Source organism: Nomascus leucogenys, chromosome 5 (assembly GCF_006542625.1).
Source record: "Nomascus leucogenys isolate Asia chromosome 5, Asia_NLE_v1, whole genome shotgun sequence".
NCBI lineage: Eukaryota > Metazoa > Chordata > Mammalia > Primates > Hylobatidae > Nomascus > Nomascus leucogenys.
Window position 1 is genome coordinate 139,051,407 of NC_044385.1, and position 22,462 is coordinate 139,073,868.

The 22,462-nt window shown below is 53.8% G+C and overlaps 1 protein-coding gene across 5 annotated transcripts in view; it reads left to right on the forward strand.

The window, feature by feature from the left end:
* ATP11A (ATPase phospholipid transporting 11A) overlaps positions 1-20,816 on the forward strand; it is a 192,123-nt gene extending 171,307 nt beyond the window's left edge. For 2 of the 5 annotated variants that reach the window (XM_030813712.1, XM_030813717.1), the window contains 4 exons: positions 5,838-5,903; positions 7,226-7,329; positions 9,341-9,506; positions 15,439-20,816. In XM_030813712.1, the coding sequence (XP_030669572.1) occupies positions 5,838-5,903; positions 7,226-7,329; positions 9,341-9,506; positions 15,439-15,687 (585 nt within the window). In that variant the 3' untranslated portion in view covers positions 15,688-20,816. Of the gene's footprint in view, positions 1-5,837; positions 5,904-7,225; positions 7,330-9,340; positions 9,507-11,834; positions 11,922-15,435 lie in introns of all 5 variants that reach the window. The other 3 variants (XM_030813715.1, XM_030813716.1, XM_030813714.1) reach the window with 3 other exon arrangements.
* The last annotated feature ends 1,646 nt before the right edge of the window (positions 20,817-22,462 follow it).

The following is a 22,462-nucleotide window of genomic DNA, read 5'->3' on the forward strand; positions in this document are numbered from 1 at the left end:
TTCAGTAGATGTCAGAGGCCATCCCTGCTTAAATGCCTCAGGTATTTAGCCGTACAAGCAAACACCAGCGCTGACCTCGGAGAAAGTCCCTCTTCAGCAGCCCCTTCTGGGTGACTTCTAAACAGAAATCGGCTTCGTTCCTTGTTTAGCCTGACCTCTCTCTCCCTGTGTGTTTGTCCCTCAGACTGCTGGGTTCAAACACAAAAGTCCTGCTATGTGTCTTGTGCACCGTTTACCTGCTTTAGTCATTTACATTTATCTTTACTAAACACTGCTGTTATCCTTCGTCATAACTTAAATCAATTTTTACCAGGTCGATCTTGAGAATCCATTCAAATATTATTTCACTTTTTTAAAAACTTTAAGTTTTCTAGAATTTATTCTTTGTCTTCGTTTATTTTAATTGAATAATTCCTGAATGCCACCAGGCCATGAATGTCATCAAATAGAGCTACCTGTTGATTCTTTTGTATCTTTTATGAGATTTTCCTCCGGGTTGGGCTTACGTAAGCATCTTGCGTAGCCCTTAAAGAGAACTAAGAGGTAGTGTCCTGAGCACTGAGATTCCAGGCTCCTGGCGGCTGCTGATGGCGATAGCAAGTCCCCTTTTTCCCGCACTTGATTTTCCAGTTTTCTCTCACTAACACCATCCTGGTTCACTACAACCACCCTTTCAGCTGGACGTTCAGATCATGTGAAAGCTGAGGAAAGAGAAGTGCGGACAGACTAGACACTCTGTGCAGGGTCAGCTCCCGAGGGGCAGGGCCTGGGTCACACCCAGACGTCCGGCACCAGACTTCATGGTGTTGCCCGGTGTGGCCTCTGGGTTGTTCTAGTTCTGAATTTCAGCATGAATGTGAAGGTGCCTCCCAAGAGCCCCCAGAGATGGACTTCAGGGGCGAGGACACGGGCGCCACTGTCCTAGGAGGGCTGCCCGGCTGTGCTCCTGAATGAGGTGCTGGCAACGCAGTGCCAGGGGCTTCTCTCAGCCTTCCTGGCAGGGTCTCTGCAGCATCTCTGCCTTCTCGGATCCCTGGAGCCCTGGCGTGTCCCCAGCCAGCTGCACCTGGTGGTCAGTGGGCACTGTGGCTCTGCTGCCTTCCTGGGATCCAAGGGTTTCTACTAGCTCCTGTTTCCTGGTCTCTTCCGGCTGTACCCTCCAGCCCCTGGCTACGTCCTGGAAGGTACCTTGAGCCCCCACGGAACCCGCGTTCAGCCCTGGGGTGATGCCAGCACTCAGGGAACTTGGGGGCAGTCCTAGTGGCTGACAGCCCCCTTGGTCCTTACGTAGCAATTTGGGGTTGGGGTGCTCACCCCTGAGAATTTCCCTTCCAACCAAGATACTCCCAATGGGGTTACAGTCCAGAAGCTCCCTGGGATTGATTGTTCTTGGGTGAGAGCTACTTTGTTTTAAAGACCTAAATTGTTCTACAGAAATGTCTATAGATCCTGTGTAGGATTGGGGGAACAATAGAATTATGGACATCTCTTTCAAAAGTTCACCAGTGGAGCATTTTCTGCACTGACATCGTAAGCCATAGTAACTTCTCATTGTGATGCCACAGTGAGAATGCAAAGACAACAGTTATTTGTTGAACAGCAAGACATTCCTAAGTGAACGGTTAAAAGCTTGGAATGTGCTTTGATAGACGTAGGATGCAGTGAGAACAGCTGAAACACGAGCGGTCCACGTATGGGTGAGGTGGGAGGCGGAGGGATCTGCACAGGGAGGGGAGGCAGTGGATGCCACTCGTGACCATGACCTTGAGAAGGCACAAGTTATGCTGGCCGTGGGGTGTTTTTATACATCAGAGTTAAATGGGTCTTGTCTGAGGGCTTTTTTGAGCAGAAAGCTTCTATAGGAATACTCATTCTCAAAGGAGGGAGGAAGTGGGGGCATGGGCCTTAGCCTGCAGTGGTGGAGGGTGGCCAGCCCCAGAGGCAGATCTGCTGAAGGAGTGAGGCTTTCGCGCCGGTCATGTTCTTGGCTCAGGTGTGTCTGTTGCATGAGGACAGGGTTCTGCAGAAATCAGAAACAGGAGCTTCACTGGGGATGGCGTTGATGTCACTTGGGAAAAAAGGGTCCCTGTGAACAGCCCTTTGAGAAAGGAGATTGGTGTCCCAGGGATGCCTGCCACCCCGAGAATCCGATGGAAATAACGACCAGCAATTGTAATAATAAACTATCCGCACATGTTAGTCCATTTTCACATGGCTCTAAAGAGCTACCTGAGACAGGGTGATTTAGGAAGAAAAGAGGTTGAATCGACCCACAGTTCTGCAGGCTGCACAGGAAACATGGCTGGGGAGGCCTCAGGAAACTTACAATCATGGCAGAAGGCAAAGGGGAAGCAGGGACCTTCTTCACAAGGCTGCAGGAGAGAGAGAGCAAAGGGGAAAACGCTACACACTTGGAAACAACCAGATCTCATGAGAACTCACTCGCCCACCGTCACGAGATCTGCAAGGAGGATGTCCATGATTCAGTCACCTCCCACCAGGCTCTCCCTCCAACACATGGGGATTATAATTTGAGATGAGATTTGGGTGAGGACACAAAGCCAAACCACATCACGGCAGTTCACCTGGGGGCCCCACTTCAGGCCACCAAGGGAATAAGAGGGCTTTCCAGAGATGCGTTTCAGGATAGCTTCCAGAGGACGTGGACACAGGTCAGTAATGGGTCAGCGTTTCTCAGGGGCCCTGCCCAAGATGCCTGATTCTGGATTCACGATAGCTGTGCTTTGTTCCTCACCTATAAAGCTTACAGCTGTGGCCCATGTGCTCTGCAGGACCAGGCATCCTGAGGCCTGACTCCTCATCCCAGCTCTGCCATGACCCCCTAAACCCAGGGACCCCCAGCTGGGAGCTTAGAAAGGCAGCTTCTCGGCTCACAGCAGGGAGAGGGGACAGTGAGGAGGCCGTGTGAGTTGACTGCAGTTATCACCTGTGGCGCTGTTGGTGACACACACTGCTTCACAGGGCACCCTTTTTTTCATGTCTTGCTGCCATCTAACTTTTTCAGAGTTCTGTGTTGGGAGGCGAGGCCTGGGGGAGGAAGAGGAGAGCTGGGCAGTGTGAGGGGCTTTTCCTTCAGGCCCAGCCGATGTGGTTGTCTGGGTACAAAGCCGCCCTCACCTGCTGTGGAGGCACCACTTGGCTGAAAGCGCTAGCTTCCAGTTACAGCACAGCAGCCTCCTGCCCTCTAGCACCTTGCTGGCCACATGAGCTTGTAGGCTGCTGCCAAGCCACAGCCGTTCCTACAGGCATGATGTTTTCCTGCCCCAGAAGTTAAGCCATGAAGAGACGGCGCTTTTTGGTGAGTGCGAAACAGGCTTCTCACCCGGGCTCTGCTGACACTGGGGTCAGACGTACATCCTCATGGGCCACTGTCCTGTGCACTCAGCAGCCCCTCCACCCCCCATCCAAAGCTAGCAGACCCCACGCCCCACAAATGTCTCCTCCATGGCCAGGTGTCCCTGGGGGCAAGGCTGCCCCGGCCGAGAACCACAAGCGTGTGTGGATCTGAGTGACATTGTAGGCCCGGCATTTCCATACCAGAAGGAAGAGGCCCACTTCTGATCACGATGAGGAAGTGAGGGAAAACCTGAAGGATGTGTTGATGGGGGCCCCTAAGAAGCCGGTGTTCACTACAAAAGGTCCTAACACTTTTTTCTAGAATCTACAAGTAAGATGTTATCCCACTGACCATGTCGGAGGACCGTAGCCCACACCCTCACCTCAGCTGAATCAAGGGGTATGGTGATAGGTATATTGTTTTGGTTGAAAATGAATTCTGAAGAACAGCCATTTGTATTCCAGCTTTTTACTTTTTTTTTTTTTTTCTGAGAGGGAGTCTTTGCTCTGTCGCCCAGGCTGGAGTGCAGTGGCATGATGTCTGCTCACTGCAACCTTCGCCTCCTGGGCTCAAGCAATTCTGCCTCGGCCTCCCTAGTGGCTGGGATTACAGGCATGTGCCACTATGCCCTGCTAATTTTTGTATTCTTAGTAGAGATGGGGTTTCACCATGTTGGCCAAGCTGGTCTCAAACTCTTGACCTCATGATCCGCCCACCTCAGCCTCCCAAAGTGCTGGGATTACAGGTGTGAGTCACCACACCCGGCCCACTTTTTAATTCTTTATAAAATAAAATTCCCTGCAAGGTGCAGTTCACGGAATCCGACAAACTAGAAATTGGGCCACAGCGCAGGAGCGTCCAGAAGGAAAGTGGGTTCTCCCGGAACAAGTTTCCAGTCGGGGATTTTCCCCAAGGCAGGGGGTCTGGGCAGCAGCCCTTTCTGGCCTGTGCCTCGTGCGGTAGAGAGGTGCGCTGTCCTCAGGGGTCGGGCGCGTGGTCCTCAGGGTCCTCGGGTCGGGCCCGCGGTCCTCAGGGGTCGGGCGTGCTGTCCTCAGGGTCCTCAGGGGTCGGGTGCGGTGTCCTCGGGTCGGGTGTGCTGTCCTCACGGGTCGGGCACGGTGTCCTCAGGGGCTGGGCGCGGTGTCCTCGGGTCGGGTGCACTGTCCTCACGGGTCAGGTGCAGTGTCCTCGGGTCGGGGCGCTGTCCTCACGGGTTGGGTGCAGTGTCCTCAGGTGTGGACGTGCTGTCCTCACGGATCGGCGCGCTGTCCTCAGGGGTTGGACGTGCTGTCCTCACGGTCGGCGGTGTCGGGGTCCTCAGATGTCGGGCGCGCTGTCCTCACGGATCGGGCGCGCTGTCCTTGGGTCGGACGTGCTGTCCTCACGGATCAGGCGCGCTGTCCTCAGGGTCCTCAGATGTCGGGCGCGCTGTCCTCACGGGTCGGGTACGGGGTCCTCAGGGGTCAGGTGTGGTGTCCTCGGGTCGGGCGCGGTGTCCTCAGGGGTCAGACGTGTTGTCCTCGGGGTCCTCAGAGGTCGGGCGCGGTGTCCTCAGGGGTCGGATGCGCTGTCCTCAGGGTCCTCACGGGTCGGGCACGGGGTCCTCAGGGGTTGGGTGCTCGGTCCTCGGGTCGGGCGTGCGGTCCTCACGGGTTGGGTGTGCGGTCCTCAAAGGTCTGTCTGTGTCTGGGCTGCATTGCCAGCTGGCAGCTCCTGGGTCCCACTGACCTTCCCTCCTCCACGGCCACCTGGGCGTGACTGCTGGCGGATCTGTGGTTCTGGCCGCACGCAGGGCAGCCTCTGTCCAGCCCTGTCCTGTCTGCCGGCTTGTCTTCTCTGTCCTGAGGGAGGTTCCCCGAGGGAAGCCCCCAGGCTTCCCCCTCTGCGTGGGTGCCTGGGGTGTTTCCCCGATCATTTACTGGCAGAACGTTCCTGCGGCTGTTCTTCAACAGCAGGCAGGAGTCTGAGCTGAGTTCAGAAGGGAACAGACACAATCTATGAGTTTGTTCCTGAAACCCGTGGAATATAGCTATGTAATCAGGCAACCGTCTCTTCTACATAAAACACAAAACAGAAAAAGGAGGTTCGCGTGTACCCGAGTTTGCATTATGGATATCTAAATGCCAGCTGTGAGGGAGTTTTTGTGCTCAGTCTGAGACCTTGGGACCGACGTCTGTGGTGGCTGAGAGCATTGAGCAGGAGCAGTGTCAAGAGGGGGCAGCAAGTTCCAGATAGGTGGGCTCTGAGCCCATCACCAAGCCACAGAACTGCAGCCGGGAAATGGGGGCATCCTGCCGTGCTCTGGGGGGCTGCTGCATCTTCTTTTATGTGATAATAAGAAAATACAGTGCTTATATCTTTGGGGTTTGAAGTGTTGGCATGCAAGAAAAATGAGGTGTATTTTCTAAAACTCTTGATTGTGAAGGAGAAAAAAAAAATACATAAAAACGAGATGACTTGGACTATTTTCCCCAAACAGATATTTGGAAACTGGACATTTGGGACGCTGGTATTCACTGTGATGGTGTTCACAGTCACACTAAAGGTAAGTGGTCTCGTGCTCACCTTCCTCCCCCAGCCACAGTGAACCCCTGCAGTGTAGGCCTCACGTGCTCTGAGCTCTCTGAATTAGAATTCCATACTGAGGCTGGAAGCCACTCTGCACCCAGCCTTGGCTGGCTCCTGGGGCACCCCCGGGCATCCTCATCCTGCTGTTTAGACAAGTAATGCACAACCACTCAGCACACCCAGCCACCCTGCGTGCAAACCTCAGAGCTACACCGCAGGTAACCTCGGGAGCAAGCTGCTTCTTCGTGAAAGAATTCAGGCTAGAATTCTTTTCAGTGGCAAGTAGCCCTCCCCTTAGCACCATCAAAATACACTTTAATTGAAACAAATTAATGTATTTTGAAAAATTTCACTCTTTAAAGTCCAGTGAAATTCTATATAGAATATATCATTATGAAATCTCAAAACCTATCAGACTGAGTCTTAAAAAGTGATATCAAAACATTCCTAAGGTGATTTTCTTAGACAGTGATATAAACAACACCTGATTCTAAAGTAACTTTCTGGCCAGGCACTGTGGCTCATGCCTGTAATCCCAGCACTTTGGGAGGCCAAGGTGGGTGGATCACCTGAGATTAGCAGTTCGAGACCAGCCTGGCAAACATGCCGAAACCGTCTTTACTAAAAACACAAAAAGTAGCTGGGCGTGGTTGCACGCACCTATAATCCCAGCTACTTGGGAGGCTGAGGCATGAGAATCACTTGAACCCGGGAGGTTGCAGTGAGCCAAGATCCAACTACTGCACTCCAGCCTGGGCAACAGAGGGAGACTCTGTCTCAAGAAAATTTTAAAAAGTAACTTTCTTCGGTAGAGACATAAAGAACACCTTAATCTGAATGACTTTCTTCAGTGGTGATATAAACAACACCTTGGTCTGTGGCCCCAATGCTACCATCTGGGAAATGCATCCATGGCTCCCTTCCCCAGGACCCAGGGCTGTGGCGTCCCCACATTCTTCCTCTCCATGGGCAGTGTGAGGTGTGGCTTTGTCTCCTGAGTGGTGTGGGGTGTGGCTTTGTCTCCTGAGCGGGGGGGTGGGGGGGGGGTGGCTTTGTCTCCTGAGTGGTGTGAGGTGTGGCTTTGTCTTCCTGAGCGGCGTGAGGTGTGGCTTTGTCTCCTGAGTGGTGTGAGGTGTGGCTTTGTCGTCCTGAGCCGTTTTGTGTGGGCATTGAGTTGTCATTGCTAGGTCTTATGTTTGGTTTAGTTTTTCATCACTCCCCTGGCTGTCTGTCCTGCCCATCACGATCATTCTGACTGCTCAGATGACACCGTTAACTGCCCTTTTTTTTCCCTTTTAGCTTGCATTAGACACACACTACTGGACTTGGATCAACCATTTTGTCATCTGGGGGTCGCTGCTGTTTTATGTCGTCTTTTCGCTTCTCTGGGGAGGAGTGATCTGGTAAATATCTAATAAGTAGCTGATAATCTGATAAACATCATGTGATTGTTATTTTTTTATCAAGGGTTGAAGACACATTTTCTGTGCAGCCTCGTTGGTTGGGGCAAGTGTTTGTTGAATACCTGCTGTGTGCTGGGTGTCATGTGGGGTCCTGGGATACAGTCGGGGGCAAGACACGGGGGGTCCCTGCTCCTATGACTTGCACCTTCACGGGGAGAAAGACACTAACTGATAACAGCTTGTGATGAGTTATACGGAGGAACAGACCAGGATTCTACACCAGGGGACCTATGTCTGATTGAAGGGCCAGAGATGACTTTTCAGAAACAGTCATTTGGAACCTGGAAGAAGAGCACCGTCATCACAGCAAGTCCCAGCTGGTAACCGCCTCCCACAACAAGGCACCGGCCAGGCATTCGACAGGCCCCGTCTCACTCCATCCTCACACCCCACAGCAAGACGGGGCCCAGGCATGGTGGGGCTGGACCTTGCCCGCAGCAGCCTGACTCCTGGGGGAGCCTCTGGTTCGGGGGAGAGCAGCAGGCACGCAGGCCCGGGCAGGAGGAGGTCCTCGGTGAGTGGGAGCCGTGGCCAGCGGAGAGGGGCCCGGACCAGGCTGCAGAGCAGGCATGGCGGCCTCCTGGACCGCCAGCCGTGAGGATCCTGGCTTGAGGCTGTCGTGGTCAGTCGAGGCAGAGCACAGCAGAGTTGAGTGGCTCTTTTAAAAACCCCACGGTGGCTGCGTGTTGAGCTGGTGAGAGCGATATAGGCAGGGTGGTCAGTCCAGAGACTGTCGCTGTAAGCCAGGAAACGACGCTGAGTGGTGGGCCCAGGACCAGGTCCCAATCTCAGCCCCTAGCGCAGCAGCCTCTGCCACAGCCCTCTGCAGACCTGGGGTCAGTCGCCGGCCTAGGGAAAGCCAGCAACCTGCTGGGGATCCTTCAGGGACCCTGACCTGGGCGGGATTCTCAGCTCAGGAAATGTCCCTCCGATTCTCTCGTTCAGCCAGCGGCCCCTGGTGGCCCCAGGTTGCATTACACAGTCTCAGAGACGAGACCCAAGCTTGGAGGATGTCAGTCACCCTGCCAGCCCCAGAGAACCCTGCTTCTTAGCTCTAGAGGGCTCAGCCATTCTAGCATCCCTGAAGGCCGTGGCTCTGTAAGAGGAGGATTCCATCCCAAAACCTCTCTGACCAGCTCCTGGGCCCGTCAGCCTTGGTAGAACCACGGCCTCTCACATTGTTTCCTAAAACATTGACCCCGCGTCTCTGATGTGCTGGGAGCTCACCATGTCACCACTGCTTGGTGATGAGACCCCATCCTCCTGCCCGCTGCCAGCACCGCATGGGTGCCCCCAGCCCTGTCCCAGGTCTGCCAGCAGCTCTGTGTCCCTCCTGTTGCCCACACACCAGTTTCACTGTGCTTCCTGGAGGTGGGGCTCTATCTCTCTGTCTCTGCCACCGTCCATTGTGCCTGGGATGTGAAAGGCGATCAGGAAACGTTACCGGAAGGCTCATATAGACGTGGACCTGTGGACTCGGGCTGGCTGCGGGTCACCGGTCCCTGCATCCTTGCCAGCCTCCCTCGTGGAGCCTGACGCAGATGTCTTTGAATTATCCTCTTTCTGGGGAGAGAATTAATTGCTTGCTCTGTATTGACGGCCAGTGCTTGGCATGTCCATCCCATCCGAGACTTCAAGATAGAAAAACATCCCTATTTCAATCCCTTTGTTGTTTTTTTTTTGCTTCTGTGAAACTGAACTTCAGAGACTTCTATGTCCCCTTTGAGATGACTTTATATAATTCCTTCTCCCGTTCCTCTTACCCCAGCATTACCGGGAGGTTCAGCGTTCATTTTTTATATGATAAATTCAGAGCAGGCTCTGTGGCTTGCCAAGCAACTCTCACTGACAAAAGTGTAAACTCCCTGAACAAACGGCCTCTCCAGTGAGTAGAGAGGCCGGCCCCAGAGAGTACATGCCTCACCGGCGGCTTCTCTTCCCTGCTCCTCAGGCCGTTCCTCAACTACCAGAGGATGTACTACGTGTTCATCCAGATGCTGTCCAGCGGGCCCGCCTGGCTGGCCATCGTGCTGCTGGTGACCATCAGCCTCCTTCCCGATGTCCTCAAGAAAGTCCTGTGCCGGCAGCTGTGGCCAACAGCAACAGAGAGAGTCCAGGTACAGAGCGTCCCCAGCCAGGGTGGGGGTGCCTCAGGGCCCTGGCCTTAGGATTGGGAGATGACCATTTTGAAAGGCAGTGTGAAAGGTTTGGATTTCATAAAATGTGATCAGTTCAAGTATCACTAATGAGTTTCCTAACGATGCATGATGTTAAACATCAGGTAAATTTGCAATGACCAATGTTTAATTTTATGTTTGAACCTAAACAGTCATCTGAAATAAGACACAAATAAGAGAAAAAAGACTGATACAAAAGGCAAATTATTTCATGTAAATGCAAACCTTTTTTAAAATTAATCATTACTTTAAAAGGTTAAATTACATAATTTTTAAGGATGGTAAATTTGGCTGGAAACGGTAGCATCTGTATCAGGAGATGCTGGTATTGGTGGAGCTGCTTATTTTACACACTCCCAAGTTTTAGCCACAAGCAGAATTCTGGGTCCGGGGAAGACATGACGATGCCAAGTGCCCCCCCAGGTGCAGGGTTCGGCAGGTGTGAGGACTCGGCCCCCAGTCCCCTATCCTTCTCAGCACCTGGGTCCTGGCTTCAAGCTCAACCCTAAATCAGAGGCAGTGACCACGTCCCCCCTCTGCTGCTTTACCGGGAAGCCTGCCTGTCCTTGGAGGGCCACTGCACCTGTCACGGTCCCTCGGGACTCTATTAACAATGCAGGTTTTCAAGTTTCATCCCCGAAATTTCTAACACTCCGTGAGGTGGGGCCCTGGACTGGGCAGTGCTGAAGCCCGGTAGGGAAACGAGGGGTGGGGGGCCCCCAGCAGTGGCCATTCCTGCAGGGTGTGAGGCTGCCCAGGACGGACACAGCGGAGCAGGTGGGAGGAAGATGGGCAGCGAGTGGGGGCCGGGGCCCCAGCCCTGACTCACTCCCGCAGCTCAGACACCTGGGGGCTGGCTCCCAGTGGTGCTGCTGTGCTGGGAGGGAAGACAGGTCGCCCTCCCTCGGGGGGCACAGCCTCACCCACCACCCACCTCCAACCACCAGAATGGGACCCTGGCTTGAGAGTTTTCTTGGGACATTGGTACCGATTTAAAATGTTGAAACCGATGCCACCAGTTCCCGGCACTCCCACCTTCATGCCTCCTGCCACAGTTTGTAAAATCAGAGCGGGCAAAACTCGTGGTGAAGAGACCCCCTGTCAGCATAGTGAAAATGTCCACACACAGCCCCACTGACTCGGACCATGGGCAGGAGCTCCACTGACTTGAGGACCACGGGCAGGAGAAACGCAGCAGAACGCGCAAGTCAGCTGCTTATAAGAAGGTCCCACTGAGGGGCCTCTGTGCAGGGAGGGGAGCCAGTGGGAGCAGGAGCCAGGGCCCAGGTTGAGACTCCATGGCCCCCAGTGCTTCCAGGGAAACTCACTGGCCCCAAGCAGCCACTGCCCAGCCCTGCCTGTGGCCCAAGCAGCAGCTGTCCAGTGGTGGTTTTCTCTAAGCGCGGTCCTTAGTTCCTGAGCTGTTCAGCCATGCAGTTCCACCGCGGGCACACGTGTTCAAGACAGGGCTCTGTGCACGGGACATGTGTTCATAACCATATCCCATACATGGGGACACGGCAGACACGCATGTCACGAGGACACCAGGCACAGAGGAGATAGCAGGGCTGTGGGTCTGACCCCGAGAGAGAGCAGGTACAGCTTGGGGTGTCCACTGGGCCCCCAGCTGTGGTCGCAGTGGTGTGGCTTGGGGTTTACGAGAGTCTCGGCCCCACCTGGCCCCTGGGTGCGTGTGGCTGCAGAGGTGCTTGGTCAGAGATGCCTGAGCAGGCAGGAGTTGAACTCGGGGGGGTTAGGAGGGCCTCTCCCCACAGGAGTCTGGGCTCTTCCATGCAATGTGCATGCAGCCTCCAGAGTCGGGGCTGCCGAGGGCCACGCCCCCGGATGCGTCTGACCACAGGCCCTCTGCTCTGCGGCTCATCTCCAGGATGGGCGAGTCTCAGGGGCACTTTGGGAATGCCAGTGAGGACCCTCCCCATCCCACCCTTTGTTTAGAAGCCCCTGTTTTGCAGTGGGTCTCTGCATCCCATAAGAGCCCCGGGAACCCTTATGAACAGCCACACAGCGGGACCTGCAGGAGGCATAAAGCAGAGGGTGGGAGGGGCTGGCGGGTCAGGGCGGGGGGCACCAGCGTCCACCCAGAGTGGCCAGAAGAACGTGCACGTGGTGGCGAGCCTCTGACTAACTCAGCTCTGTCTCTTGTTTCTCTTTCCTTCCTGTTTCCTTCCGTCTTCCGACCGCTTTGCCTAAATCCTCACACCTTGTTCACACACCCCTGTGTGCGTGGCCGCTGACCTCGGGACTAAGGCTAAGAGCCAGTGCCTTTCTGTCGAGCAGTCAACCATCTTTATGCTTTCTCAGACTTCCAGCAGCCTGAGTTTCTGACGGAACAAGGTGATGCTCCTCTGCCTTCCACGCGCTTGGGATGGTAGACACGGGGCAGCAGGGCCATGCCCGTCACCAGAGCCCCGAGTCCACGTGCTTTGATGCAGCATCCACCAGGCACTGGGTACAGCAGCCCCACGTCGGGAAGTCCCGCCACCACTTACACCTTCTCGTGCACAGACTGATCATGGGCTGTGCTTTCCATCAGTCACAGTTAACCAGGGTTTCTCCCTCAGCATCCGTGCAGCCTCAGAACCCACCTGTGAGGGTTCAGACACAGCTGACAGTGGAGAGCCAGCCACATGACCCCTCACACAGGTGTCAGAGGGGTTCCTAAGCAGGAAGGTGTGAGAGTTTGCAATTCACAGGTCATTCAGGCCCTGAGCTCACACACCCTCCCTTCTGCAGCCTGTCGAGTGGATCACAAGGCCCCCTCCCTCACGCACCCACTTCTGTGCCCATTCTGCAGCTGGAAAGACTGAGGGCAGCTAGGATAACATGGTTTGCTCAAGACCCACACACATTTCAGAAAAGGGGAGCCAGGCTGAGCCACACAACTGGAGACAAAGAGGGGACAGAAGTGTTTGGTGTCAGATGTTTGACCAAATTCCCTTTTTACTGTTTTTTAAATGAAGACCTCATTGTTTTTCAAAAAAGCCTTCTATTAATAATTTGCTTTAAAAATGACGACCTTGGCCTATCTGGGCAACGTAGAGGCGTTCACGCACCATTTTCCTGTGGTGGTGTCCGAGGTCAGAGCCGAGATTGCAGGGGCCTGCACGCCGTCCTGAAGTCGCGTTCTGTCTTTCAGCCGTGTGCTCCTGCACCAAATACCGCATTCACGCATGCCTCCAAATTAATGATGCTTTGAAAATGCATACTTGGTATTACTGTTTTACCAAATGCAGCTTAGAAAAATGCCTAAGGCAGAAAAAGCCTTTTTTTCCCTTTAATAACATCATCTTTTATATATTTTAAACATGATTTTTAACTGACAAAATGGTCCTTTTTTAAGTCCAAGCAATTAATCAGAACCAAAATTTTTCTAATTTAGTGTCATCAGAATTTGTTAGATTAAATTGCAGAATTTCATCTCACCATTTCTGTACTTGAAAACATTTAGGATGAAATCATTAGGAACATTTTAATAACTCATGAGAGGTCCTTAAGAAACCGATTAAAGCATGCCAACTCTGAGCTAAAAATAAGCATTCTACCTATTGATGTAGTTTGTTGAGAGCTGATTTGCTTCTGAGCATGTGCAGAAGCTGAGCCCGGCTGCGTAGAGACAGTGGCACGGAGTTTCTCCTGCCCCCTGCGAGGCCTTGGGCCCTGGCATGACCCCCGCAGGCAGGGCCGGCGTCCGCATTTGAACACAAAGCGTCTGCAGCCAGCACGTGCCCGGCGCACACAGGAACACGCCGTGGCGCCGAGACCACCTGCGTTCTGCAAAACTTTGGAGGAATAAACATGTCACTAGTCCTCACCTGGGGCATGTGTTACTTCCGGTGGATGGCTTTCTTTTAACCTGTTCCTACGGAAAAGAGAAGCATCACAGGCCTCAGATGCATATATATGTGCGATTCGCACATATATGCCCGTGCTGGCATCTCTGCGTATCTGCATGCGGTTCACTTCTCCATCACTGTCCCCGGGAAGGGTGGCAGCCTCATCCTTAGTTTCCTGCTTCTCCTCACCTGGGCGTTTGCCCATTCAGACGAGCAATTCTGCAATTCAAGCCTGCAGTTCTTCAGCTCCTGTGCTTCCCTTATTCCTTGAATAAGTCTGGGCTACAACATCTCAGTGGAGTTCTGTGAGCACGCTGGCCTCAGGACACTCCGTCGCAGGGCCCTGGTAGAGCGGTTCCTGGAGCTCGCTGTCTGCCGTGGAAGTGGGCGTGTGGCTGAACGTGTGGCTTCAGGATTGCAGAGGTGCCTGGTAGACCTTCCAGCCAAGGGACCTCGGACCCTCTGCCTCCCGCAGGTGCCATGGCCCGTCCCGCAGCCTGTCACTGTCTCATTTCTGGGCTTGGGCTCCTCATGGGAGCGGCCCTGCTGGGACAGTGTTTTCCCAAGAGGCCCCGAGCCCTTGCCCTGGCAGCTCCGTGACACCCCATGCAGACTCCAACAGGGGCTTCGAGCCGCTTCCTGCTGGGGTCCCACGGATGGTGCAGGCAGAGGCCAGAGCACTCCCGGTGCTCGCAGGCACCGGCTCAGCAGCCGCGCGTGGCCCGCATCGCTCAGTATCTTTCCTCGCCTTGCAGAGGGGCGTGAAGCACAAGGCTGCAGTCCAGGCCGCACAGAGCAGCGACGGGCCCCTCCTGAAGGACCTCCTACGGCGGCCAAGGCGCAGTTAGCTCCATGCGAGGTAACTGTGCGGCTGCTGGACGCCGCCGTGTGCTGTTGGCTGTCAGACCCGTTTTTCCTCCAAAGTTTTGCTGTGCTGTGCTGTGCTGTGCTGTCTTTGATAACAAAGGTTCATGGTGAAAAAGAGCAGCCCTCTTTACATACACATGCATTTGCTGTCCCAGGTAAGTAACACACCTGAGGGCAAGCTGACCACACATGGAGCATGCTGTGCACACACACGTGTGCACACTCACCCCGCACGCATGGCACACAGCCTGACCAGATCCAGCATCGTCAGATACAGGCTCACGATCCTGGTCTTTTGGGGGAAACAGCTTCACTTAAAAGGCCTGTCTGGAAGGAGCCTGCTTTGAAATCAGACATGATTATTGCATGGTTTGTGTGGAACCAGGGCCCAGGCAGGTGGGAGTGCGGGTCTTCTGTGTGCCAGCCGGAGCACATAGCTTGTCGCCTCTCCAACAGCCGTGGAGGCCATGAAGACACCTGCTCCTGCCAGCATTTCTGCCGCTGCTCCCTGGTCTAAAAGTGGGCTGACCTGGGGACGGCCCCTCGTCAGACAGATGCATGCTGCCGGCCTCCTGCCGCTGCCCTCGCTGGGCAGACCTGCAGGGCCCGTGCACGTCCAGGGCCCCAGTGGGCTGTCAGAAGCCATGCAGGCCCCATCCGTATGGTGACACCCAAGGCAACATGCCAAGGGGACGCAAGCTGGGCACGTCCAGTACTACATCAACCCGGTCCCAGTGAGGTGGGGCCTGCCTTCTCTGGGGCAGTGAGTTCGCCTTTTGTGGTCTCTGGGTACCAGTATGGCGTTCAAGCTCACTGCACAGGAAGCCAGGTACAGGGAGGAAGCTCGTAGGTTTCCCGTCCATGGCCTGTATCCCTGGGGCCCCTGGGTTCTTCCCTGGGATGGTGGGACAGGGGGACGGTCACTCTGTTGGTACCGAAAAGGAGAGGCCCTCATTCCTAGACAGAAACCCCTTGCCTCCATATGGCTTCTCCGGTGGGGTGGATCCCGCCTGGCCTGCCCTGAGGACGAGGCCGTGTCCTGAGTTGAGTCTAGCAGTTCCTGCAGGAGGCATCCCAGAGTGGCCCAGGTCACCCCAGGCAGCCCCGTGGGGAATCCCTGAGACTGACCGTGTGTCTCGTTCTCTCAGCAGAATGGGTGCACACAGCCTCGGGACTGCGACTCAGAATTCACCCCTCTTGCCTCTCTGCAGAGCCCAGGCTACCAGAGCACCTGTCCCTCGGCCGCCTGGTACAGCTCCCGCTCTCAGCAGGTGACACTCGCGGCCTGGAAGGAGAAGGTGTCCACGGAGCCCCCACCCACCTTCGGCGGTTCCCATCACCGCTGCAGTTCCAAACTGAGTCACAGCTGCCCTGGGTCCCGTGTGGGAATGCTCGTGTGATGGATGGTCCTAAGCCTGTGGAGACTGTGCACCTGCCTCTTCCTGGCCCCCCAGCAGGCAAGGAGAGGGGTCACAGGCCTTGCCCTCGAGCGTGGCACGCTGGCCGCCTGGACCCAGCACTGTGGTTGTTGAGCCACACTGGTGGCCTCTGGGCATTCGGCTCAACGCAGGAGGGACATTCTGCTGGCCCACCCTGTGCACCGTCAGGCAGAGGCCGCTCCCCCAGGCCCGTGTCTTCGCCCACCTGCCGTCATCGGCCTTTGCTGTCACTGGGAGAGAAGAGCCATCCAGGGACCCATGGCTGCTGTTTCCTGCTTGCGCGGCTGCCACCCATGCCCTCCACAGGGCGAGGTAGAGCCGTGGCGGTGCATCCTTTACTCAACAACCCTCCAATCCTCATGCTGTGGGAAGGGCCGGGTCACTCGGATGCCATCATCCCCGCGGATGCACGGCCGTACCCTGCTCATCTGGGAGCGGTTTCCCTGCGGTTACGTCCGAGCCCGCCTGCCCTGTGTGTCGGGGCTGGCTGTTTCCGTCTCCCCATCACCGGCCGCCCCGTGGAGAAGGCAGTGCCACGTGGGAGGACAAGGCCACGCCTGCAGCTTCCAGCCCTGCAGCAGAAGTGCCAGGATGTCCATCGGCCACTCGCAGGGCATGGAGCCGTCAGTCCACTGTTATGGGAGAATGTTGATTTCGTGGGTGTGAGGGCCGGGAGACAGATATTTGGCTGTGATGAGCAGACATCCCCTGTCCCCGTGGAGTGGTCAACACCAAGGTGGTGTTCGTGCACCAGAACCTGTCTTGGGCTGATGGGGGCGGCCCACAGGACACGGGTGGATCCCAACAGGCAGCACCGCACCTCCACCCGCCTCCCACGCTGCAGCTCCGCCCGTCAGGCTCTGCGTCCCCACGTTCCCTCATCCCCACATCCCCTCATCCCCACATCCCCTCATCCCGTCACCACATCCCTTCATCCCGTCACGTCGTCCCCACATCCCTTCATCACCTCTTCCCCATGTCCACTCGTCCCCACGTCCCCTCATCCCCAGGTCCCCTCGTCTCCACGTCCCCTTGTCACCTCATCCCCACGTCCCCACGCAGGGCTCTCCTTCGTCTTAGGATCTGTCCAGCGCTGCTCTGGGTGGGTTAGCAACCCGAGGGCTGCTGTGATAGGAAGTCCCTGTTGCTCTCTGTACTGGCATTTCTATTTCTAGAAATAATCTTTGACGTAGCCTTAATGGTCCTTAAAGAAGACATTTCAGTGTGAGATTCAGACTTCAGACGCTGAAACTGCTGCCTTTCAGGAAAGCACCACCAACGCTGGAGGAGGAGCCGGTCCTCACGCCCGCCCGGCGCCACGCTGCGAAATGGGGCTCCAGCAAGTGAAACCCAGAGGGTGTTTCCGAGGTGCTCGACAGTAGGTATTTTTGGAAGCTCAAATTTAACCATTTGATTGTATAATCTTTTACCTATAAAATATTTATTCGAACCAGAGGATAAATCAGTGGTAAGAACAGTGAACACAGTGGTTGGGATAAAATAAGGTGACAAATAAACACCACACCAAAGATGAGGGTAGTGAGCAACTGGCTTGAGCAGACAGAAGGGGGAAGACTCTGCTCTGTCCCGAGGGGCAAGCTGCAGGTGTCCCCCGGGCCACCCTGCCCTGAGGTCCTTGTGTGGCCGCCCTGGCTTGGCAGCCCTGCCCACGCTACCCCCGCAGACAATGGCGTGTGCATTTTTACAGCCCTTTTTAAGAACCCAATATGGGCATAAATGTAATACCTGTAGCGGGGGCAGATTCTCTGTATGTTCAGTTAACAAATTATTTGTAATGTATTTTTTTAGAAATCTTAAAATTGCCTTTGCACTGAAGTATTTTCATAGCTGTTTATATCTCTTTTATTCATTTATTTAACATATTGTCTAATTTTAAAAATAGGTTTTTAAAGCTTTCATTTTTAAGTTTATGAAATTTTGGCCACTTTACATTTAGATTCTGGTGAGAGTTTTGACTGAATGTTCCAATCTCTGATGAATGTGAATTTTCAGATTTGATTTTATTCTCTACACACACCTCTTCCTTTCTTGGTATTTCTGGTGGCAGTGATTAGTTGAACATCATATTTAAGGCACGATAATTTGCTACACTTTTTCTTTACAATTTGTTGCAATTTTATCTGCTTTCTATGTTTCATTGTTAATTGCCATCCTTCAGCCTTAAAAATAGAAGATTCTCACGTGAAGGTTTAGTAAGTTGGGTCCCAGCTCTGCCTGTGTGGAGATAGTCACCATGTACCTCTGACAACAAGTCTTAGTGTGAAAGTCACTAAACTTTTACACACTCCCAAACGTCTTTTTAAAAATTGCTTGGGAAATTATTAAATGAATGTGCCTGATCATTTGAAATAGACAAGGGGCACGAGATAGAAAAGGATGAGAAGATCCTCAGTGAATGACGTGGCAGGGTCTTCATGCAATTTTCCACCTCACAGTAGTTAGTATTTACTTGCCTTAAACTAACTTTGAAGCAAGTAATGTCAACTTTGAGCACTTTGTTGAGTTTTGAAAAATCTTATTTGCTGCTGCACAGGTTAATAAATTATCAATTTGTAATTCAGCATGTTGGTCAGAGACACGGTCACTGATTCACACCCAATCCCTGCCACTGACCGTCTCAAACACGCACAGCGGGCCTGCTGCATGATTCACACCCAGTCCCTGCCACAGACCATCTCAGACACGCACAGTGGGCCTGCTGCATGATTCACACCCAATCCCTGCCACAGACCGTCTCAAACACGCACAGCGGGCCTGCTGTATGATTCACACCCAATCCCTGCCACAGACCGTCTCAGACACGCACAGCGGGCCTGCTGCATGTGTGTTCCCTGGCTTTTAGCGCCACACTCACTCATAGCCATGTCCACATGGGGGCTTGCACACAGGAACACACACATACATATGTACATGTACACACCACAAACATGCAAGCTCCTGCACACATGCATGCATACAAACGTGTACACAAGTGTGAGCTACACACATACACACATGCACACACGTGTACATCAAAGCATGTGTGACCTACAGACATGCAGTACATGCACATGTGTACACATACCACAGACGCGTGTGCACGGTCCCACACACAGTGCATATGCACATACCGTGAACAGTGTAAGTTCCTACACGGACGTGTGATACACACGTGCATGTACAGGTAAGCACACATGTGCAAGCTCCTAGAGGCTTGCTCTCACGTGTGTGCACACCAGAAAGACATATGAGCTTCTCCTGCACACATGCATACACATGCACACATACATTCAGTACAAACACGTGCAGGCTCCTGCACACATGCACATTCATGTGTACACACACCACAAATAAGTTCCCAGACATGTGAACACACGTGCACACACCACACGTGAGCTCCCACACGTACACACAGATGCACATGTACACACCCCAAACACGCACAGGTTCCTACACACATGCACACACGTGTGTACACCACGAACATGAGTTCCCAGACATGTAAACTCGTGTGCACACCATACACACATGTGCTCCCACACATTTACACATGCACATGTACACACCACAGACACATGCGCAGGCTTCTGCACACATGAATACATACACATACACACACACGTGCCACAAACAAGTGCACACTGTCCTGGCGTCCTGCACTGCATCCTGCCTCCTTCCTGAGGGCCCCTGTGAGGGGCCTCTGGACGGGCGTGGGAAGATGGGGCTGCCTGGCCCCTAGCCCATGCCTCCCTGGGATGAAGAGTCCCCCTCCTGGCAGAATGTCTGGGCTTTGCAGAGCAGGCCCCAGGGGTGAAGTCGCAGCTCCACTTACACCAGCTGCTCTGTGAGCAACGCTTGGTGCCCTGGACAAGGCCCTTTCCCCTTTAGGGAGGTCCAGCCTCGCAAGCTGAAACCTCCCCTCGGCTCAGCCCTATACCAGGCAGCCACAACAGGACTGGCCACACCCACGCCGCACCTCATCCCTGCACGCGTCAGGGAGCACGGCCAGCCTTCTGCCACGAGCCAGCTGGGAAGGGCTGCGGCCTCCTAAAGCCCCAATCAACCCAGCCTGTGTCTGAGCGGACAGGGTGAACACGCAGGCCACACCGTCTCGAGGGAGGAGGCCAGATGCGGCCAGCTTCTCTGACAGGGTGACCATCCGCTCGGCTTGCTGAGGGTTTAAACAGATGTTTAGACAGGCTGTGGTGACTCCTCTGAGTTGAGCCTTGGCCAGGGGTCTGGTGCCGTAGCAGGAAACCTCCAGCCTCGTCCTTCAAACCACTCAGCTCATATGTTTTGCACTGACTAGTATTGAATAATGCAACCACTTTTATTTAATGTTAATATTATTTATTTGACAACTCAGTGTCTAACAGCTCGATATGCAGGTCCTTGCATCCTACATTTCTTTAGGAAGTTACCCATTTGTAACTTTAAAAACAGGAAAAATACCAGTTGGCAAATGCAATCTTTTTTTTTTTTTAAGCTAAAGGTGGGTGAACTGGAATGAAAATCTTTCTGATATTGTGTCTCTAAGCAGCCTTGATGGGATGTGTTAGAAGTGTCATGAAAGTGTGATTCTACTTTTGCAGAAAAAATCTAAAGATCAATTTATATAGCTTTATTTTTTACTTTATCAAAGTATACAGAATTTTAATATGCATATATTGTGTCTGACTTAAAATTATAATGTCTGCGTTACCATTTAAAATGTCTATTCATTATGTAATGTAATAAAAGAAGGTCTTCAAAAATCTATTTAACATGAATGGTATCCATAGTTGTCATCATCATAAATACTGGAGTTTATTTTTAAATTATTAAACATAGTAGGTGCATTAACATAAATCAGTCTCCACACAGTAACATTTAACTGAATTCATTTAATCTGCTTTGAAAAATTAAATTGTGAATTAAACCAAATCTAAAATTTCTGTAAAGTTTATTTTGTATGCTCCTGTTTTTAACTTTTATTTCTGTAGATAAACTGACTTGATAATATTATATTGGACTTTTCTCTAGATTATCTAAGCAGGAGACCCGAATCTGCTTGCAATAAAGAATAAAAATCTGCTTCAGTTCTTTATAAAGAAAATCACACAAGTGGTGTGTACATTTTTTGCTCTTAGAAACTGTACAGTCAACACTTCGCAGCGTGCTTCTGTGCGGGATGAAGGTGGCAAGCCCAGTGGGTGGTGTGGGCCCTCCCTGGCTGTTCCTCGGCCGCCACCCCCTGCAGGGATGCCAGGTGTGCCAGCTGCGGGGCTCTGGTGCTGACCGCCCTGGACGCCAGCGCCTGCACAGAACCGGAAACTCACCACTGGGTTTCCCAACCTTCTGGTCCGTCCCCACCACGAGCTCCTCCCTGACCTCCGTCGAGCCCCCGCCTGCCACCTCGTGCTTGGGGTCTAGGTGCCCCCTTTCCATCCCAATTTTCCCTCTTGACCAAACCCCAGGCTCCTCCAGGCCCTTCAGCCTCCTGGGCTCTGTTGGCTGAACCCAGCCTTTCCCACTCTGAAGTAGAGGGCATTTGCCCCCTGCCACTCCCAGCCCTGGCAGAATTCTGAGTGCTGCCACGGAGCCCCCGGAATGTCCCCTGGCCTTGGAGACCATGGCCTTGTCCCAACCCTGACCTCACCCTCTCTCGAGTCCCCACCCAGCCCGGCCGCGTCATACTCTGCAGTTTTGTGTCTTGTCTGGAAACACCAACTTCAAAAACAAGCCACCACCAGGTCCCAACTCCTGGGATCCCAGCTCCATTGGGGCACCCGGAGAGGGGCCTTGGGGTGGATCCTAGAGCATCCCTGGTGGCTGGTGCCTGAGTCCTGCCTGGCCACATCTCCTCTCCCTGCTCAGCCACCTGCTTCCCACGGAGCCTCAGCTCAGGGCCACATGGGAAACACTCTGGGAGGGGACAGAGGGCCCCTGGCTTGCAGGCTGGAATTCTAAACATAGGACTTTTTCTGGCTCCTGAACGCCACAAAGTCAGGGGCTACTTTTCACGGGCAGCACACAAGCAGTGCTCCGAAGGCATCTGTGGGGTGAATGAACCTACAGCCGCCCTGGATTCGCTCCGAAATGCTTTCCTCTCGTTCCCTGGTTTCTCAGCATCTTCATGTGGGCTTACCTTTACCTTTCCAGCTCGTAACCCTGCAGCCATCTTCCTCTTGTAGCAGTAAAACAGATACTGCTGTGATTTTGCGGGGCATGGGGAGAAGAGGGGAGGGGCAGAGGAGGTTGGTCCCAGGGGGCACTAGGGTGGGAAGGCCTGGCCCCTAATGAGTGACCCAAACTCGCTCCACCTCCCCCTGCTCTCCAGACGGAAGACATGAATCCTGAAAGTGAGATGCCCAGTGAGCCTGCCCACTGCCCGGGGAGAAGGAAGCCTGGCCCTCCCTGCCCATCAGGGCCTCCTGGGGAAGCCAGAGGGGGATGCAAGCTTGCCCTCCACACTGGCCCATCTGTCCTGTGCCAAAGATCTTTTATTAACTGCAGATGTGAAGTCACTGGGGACCTCTGTGGGTGTTTAGCAAACATCATCAACCACACAGGCCACCCAAGGCCCTCACAGCAGATGATGCTGCCTGGGGACCTGAATGGGAGTGTCTGTGTGCCTGCAGCAGTGAGGATGGAGGAAGGCGTGGCCCGTGTGGCGTTGCGTGCCCCACGCTGATGCTGGGGCTCCCAGAGCCGCCCATGTGGCCTGTGATGCACTTGCTCAGTGGCGGGGGGTCCT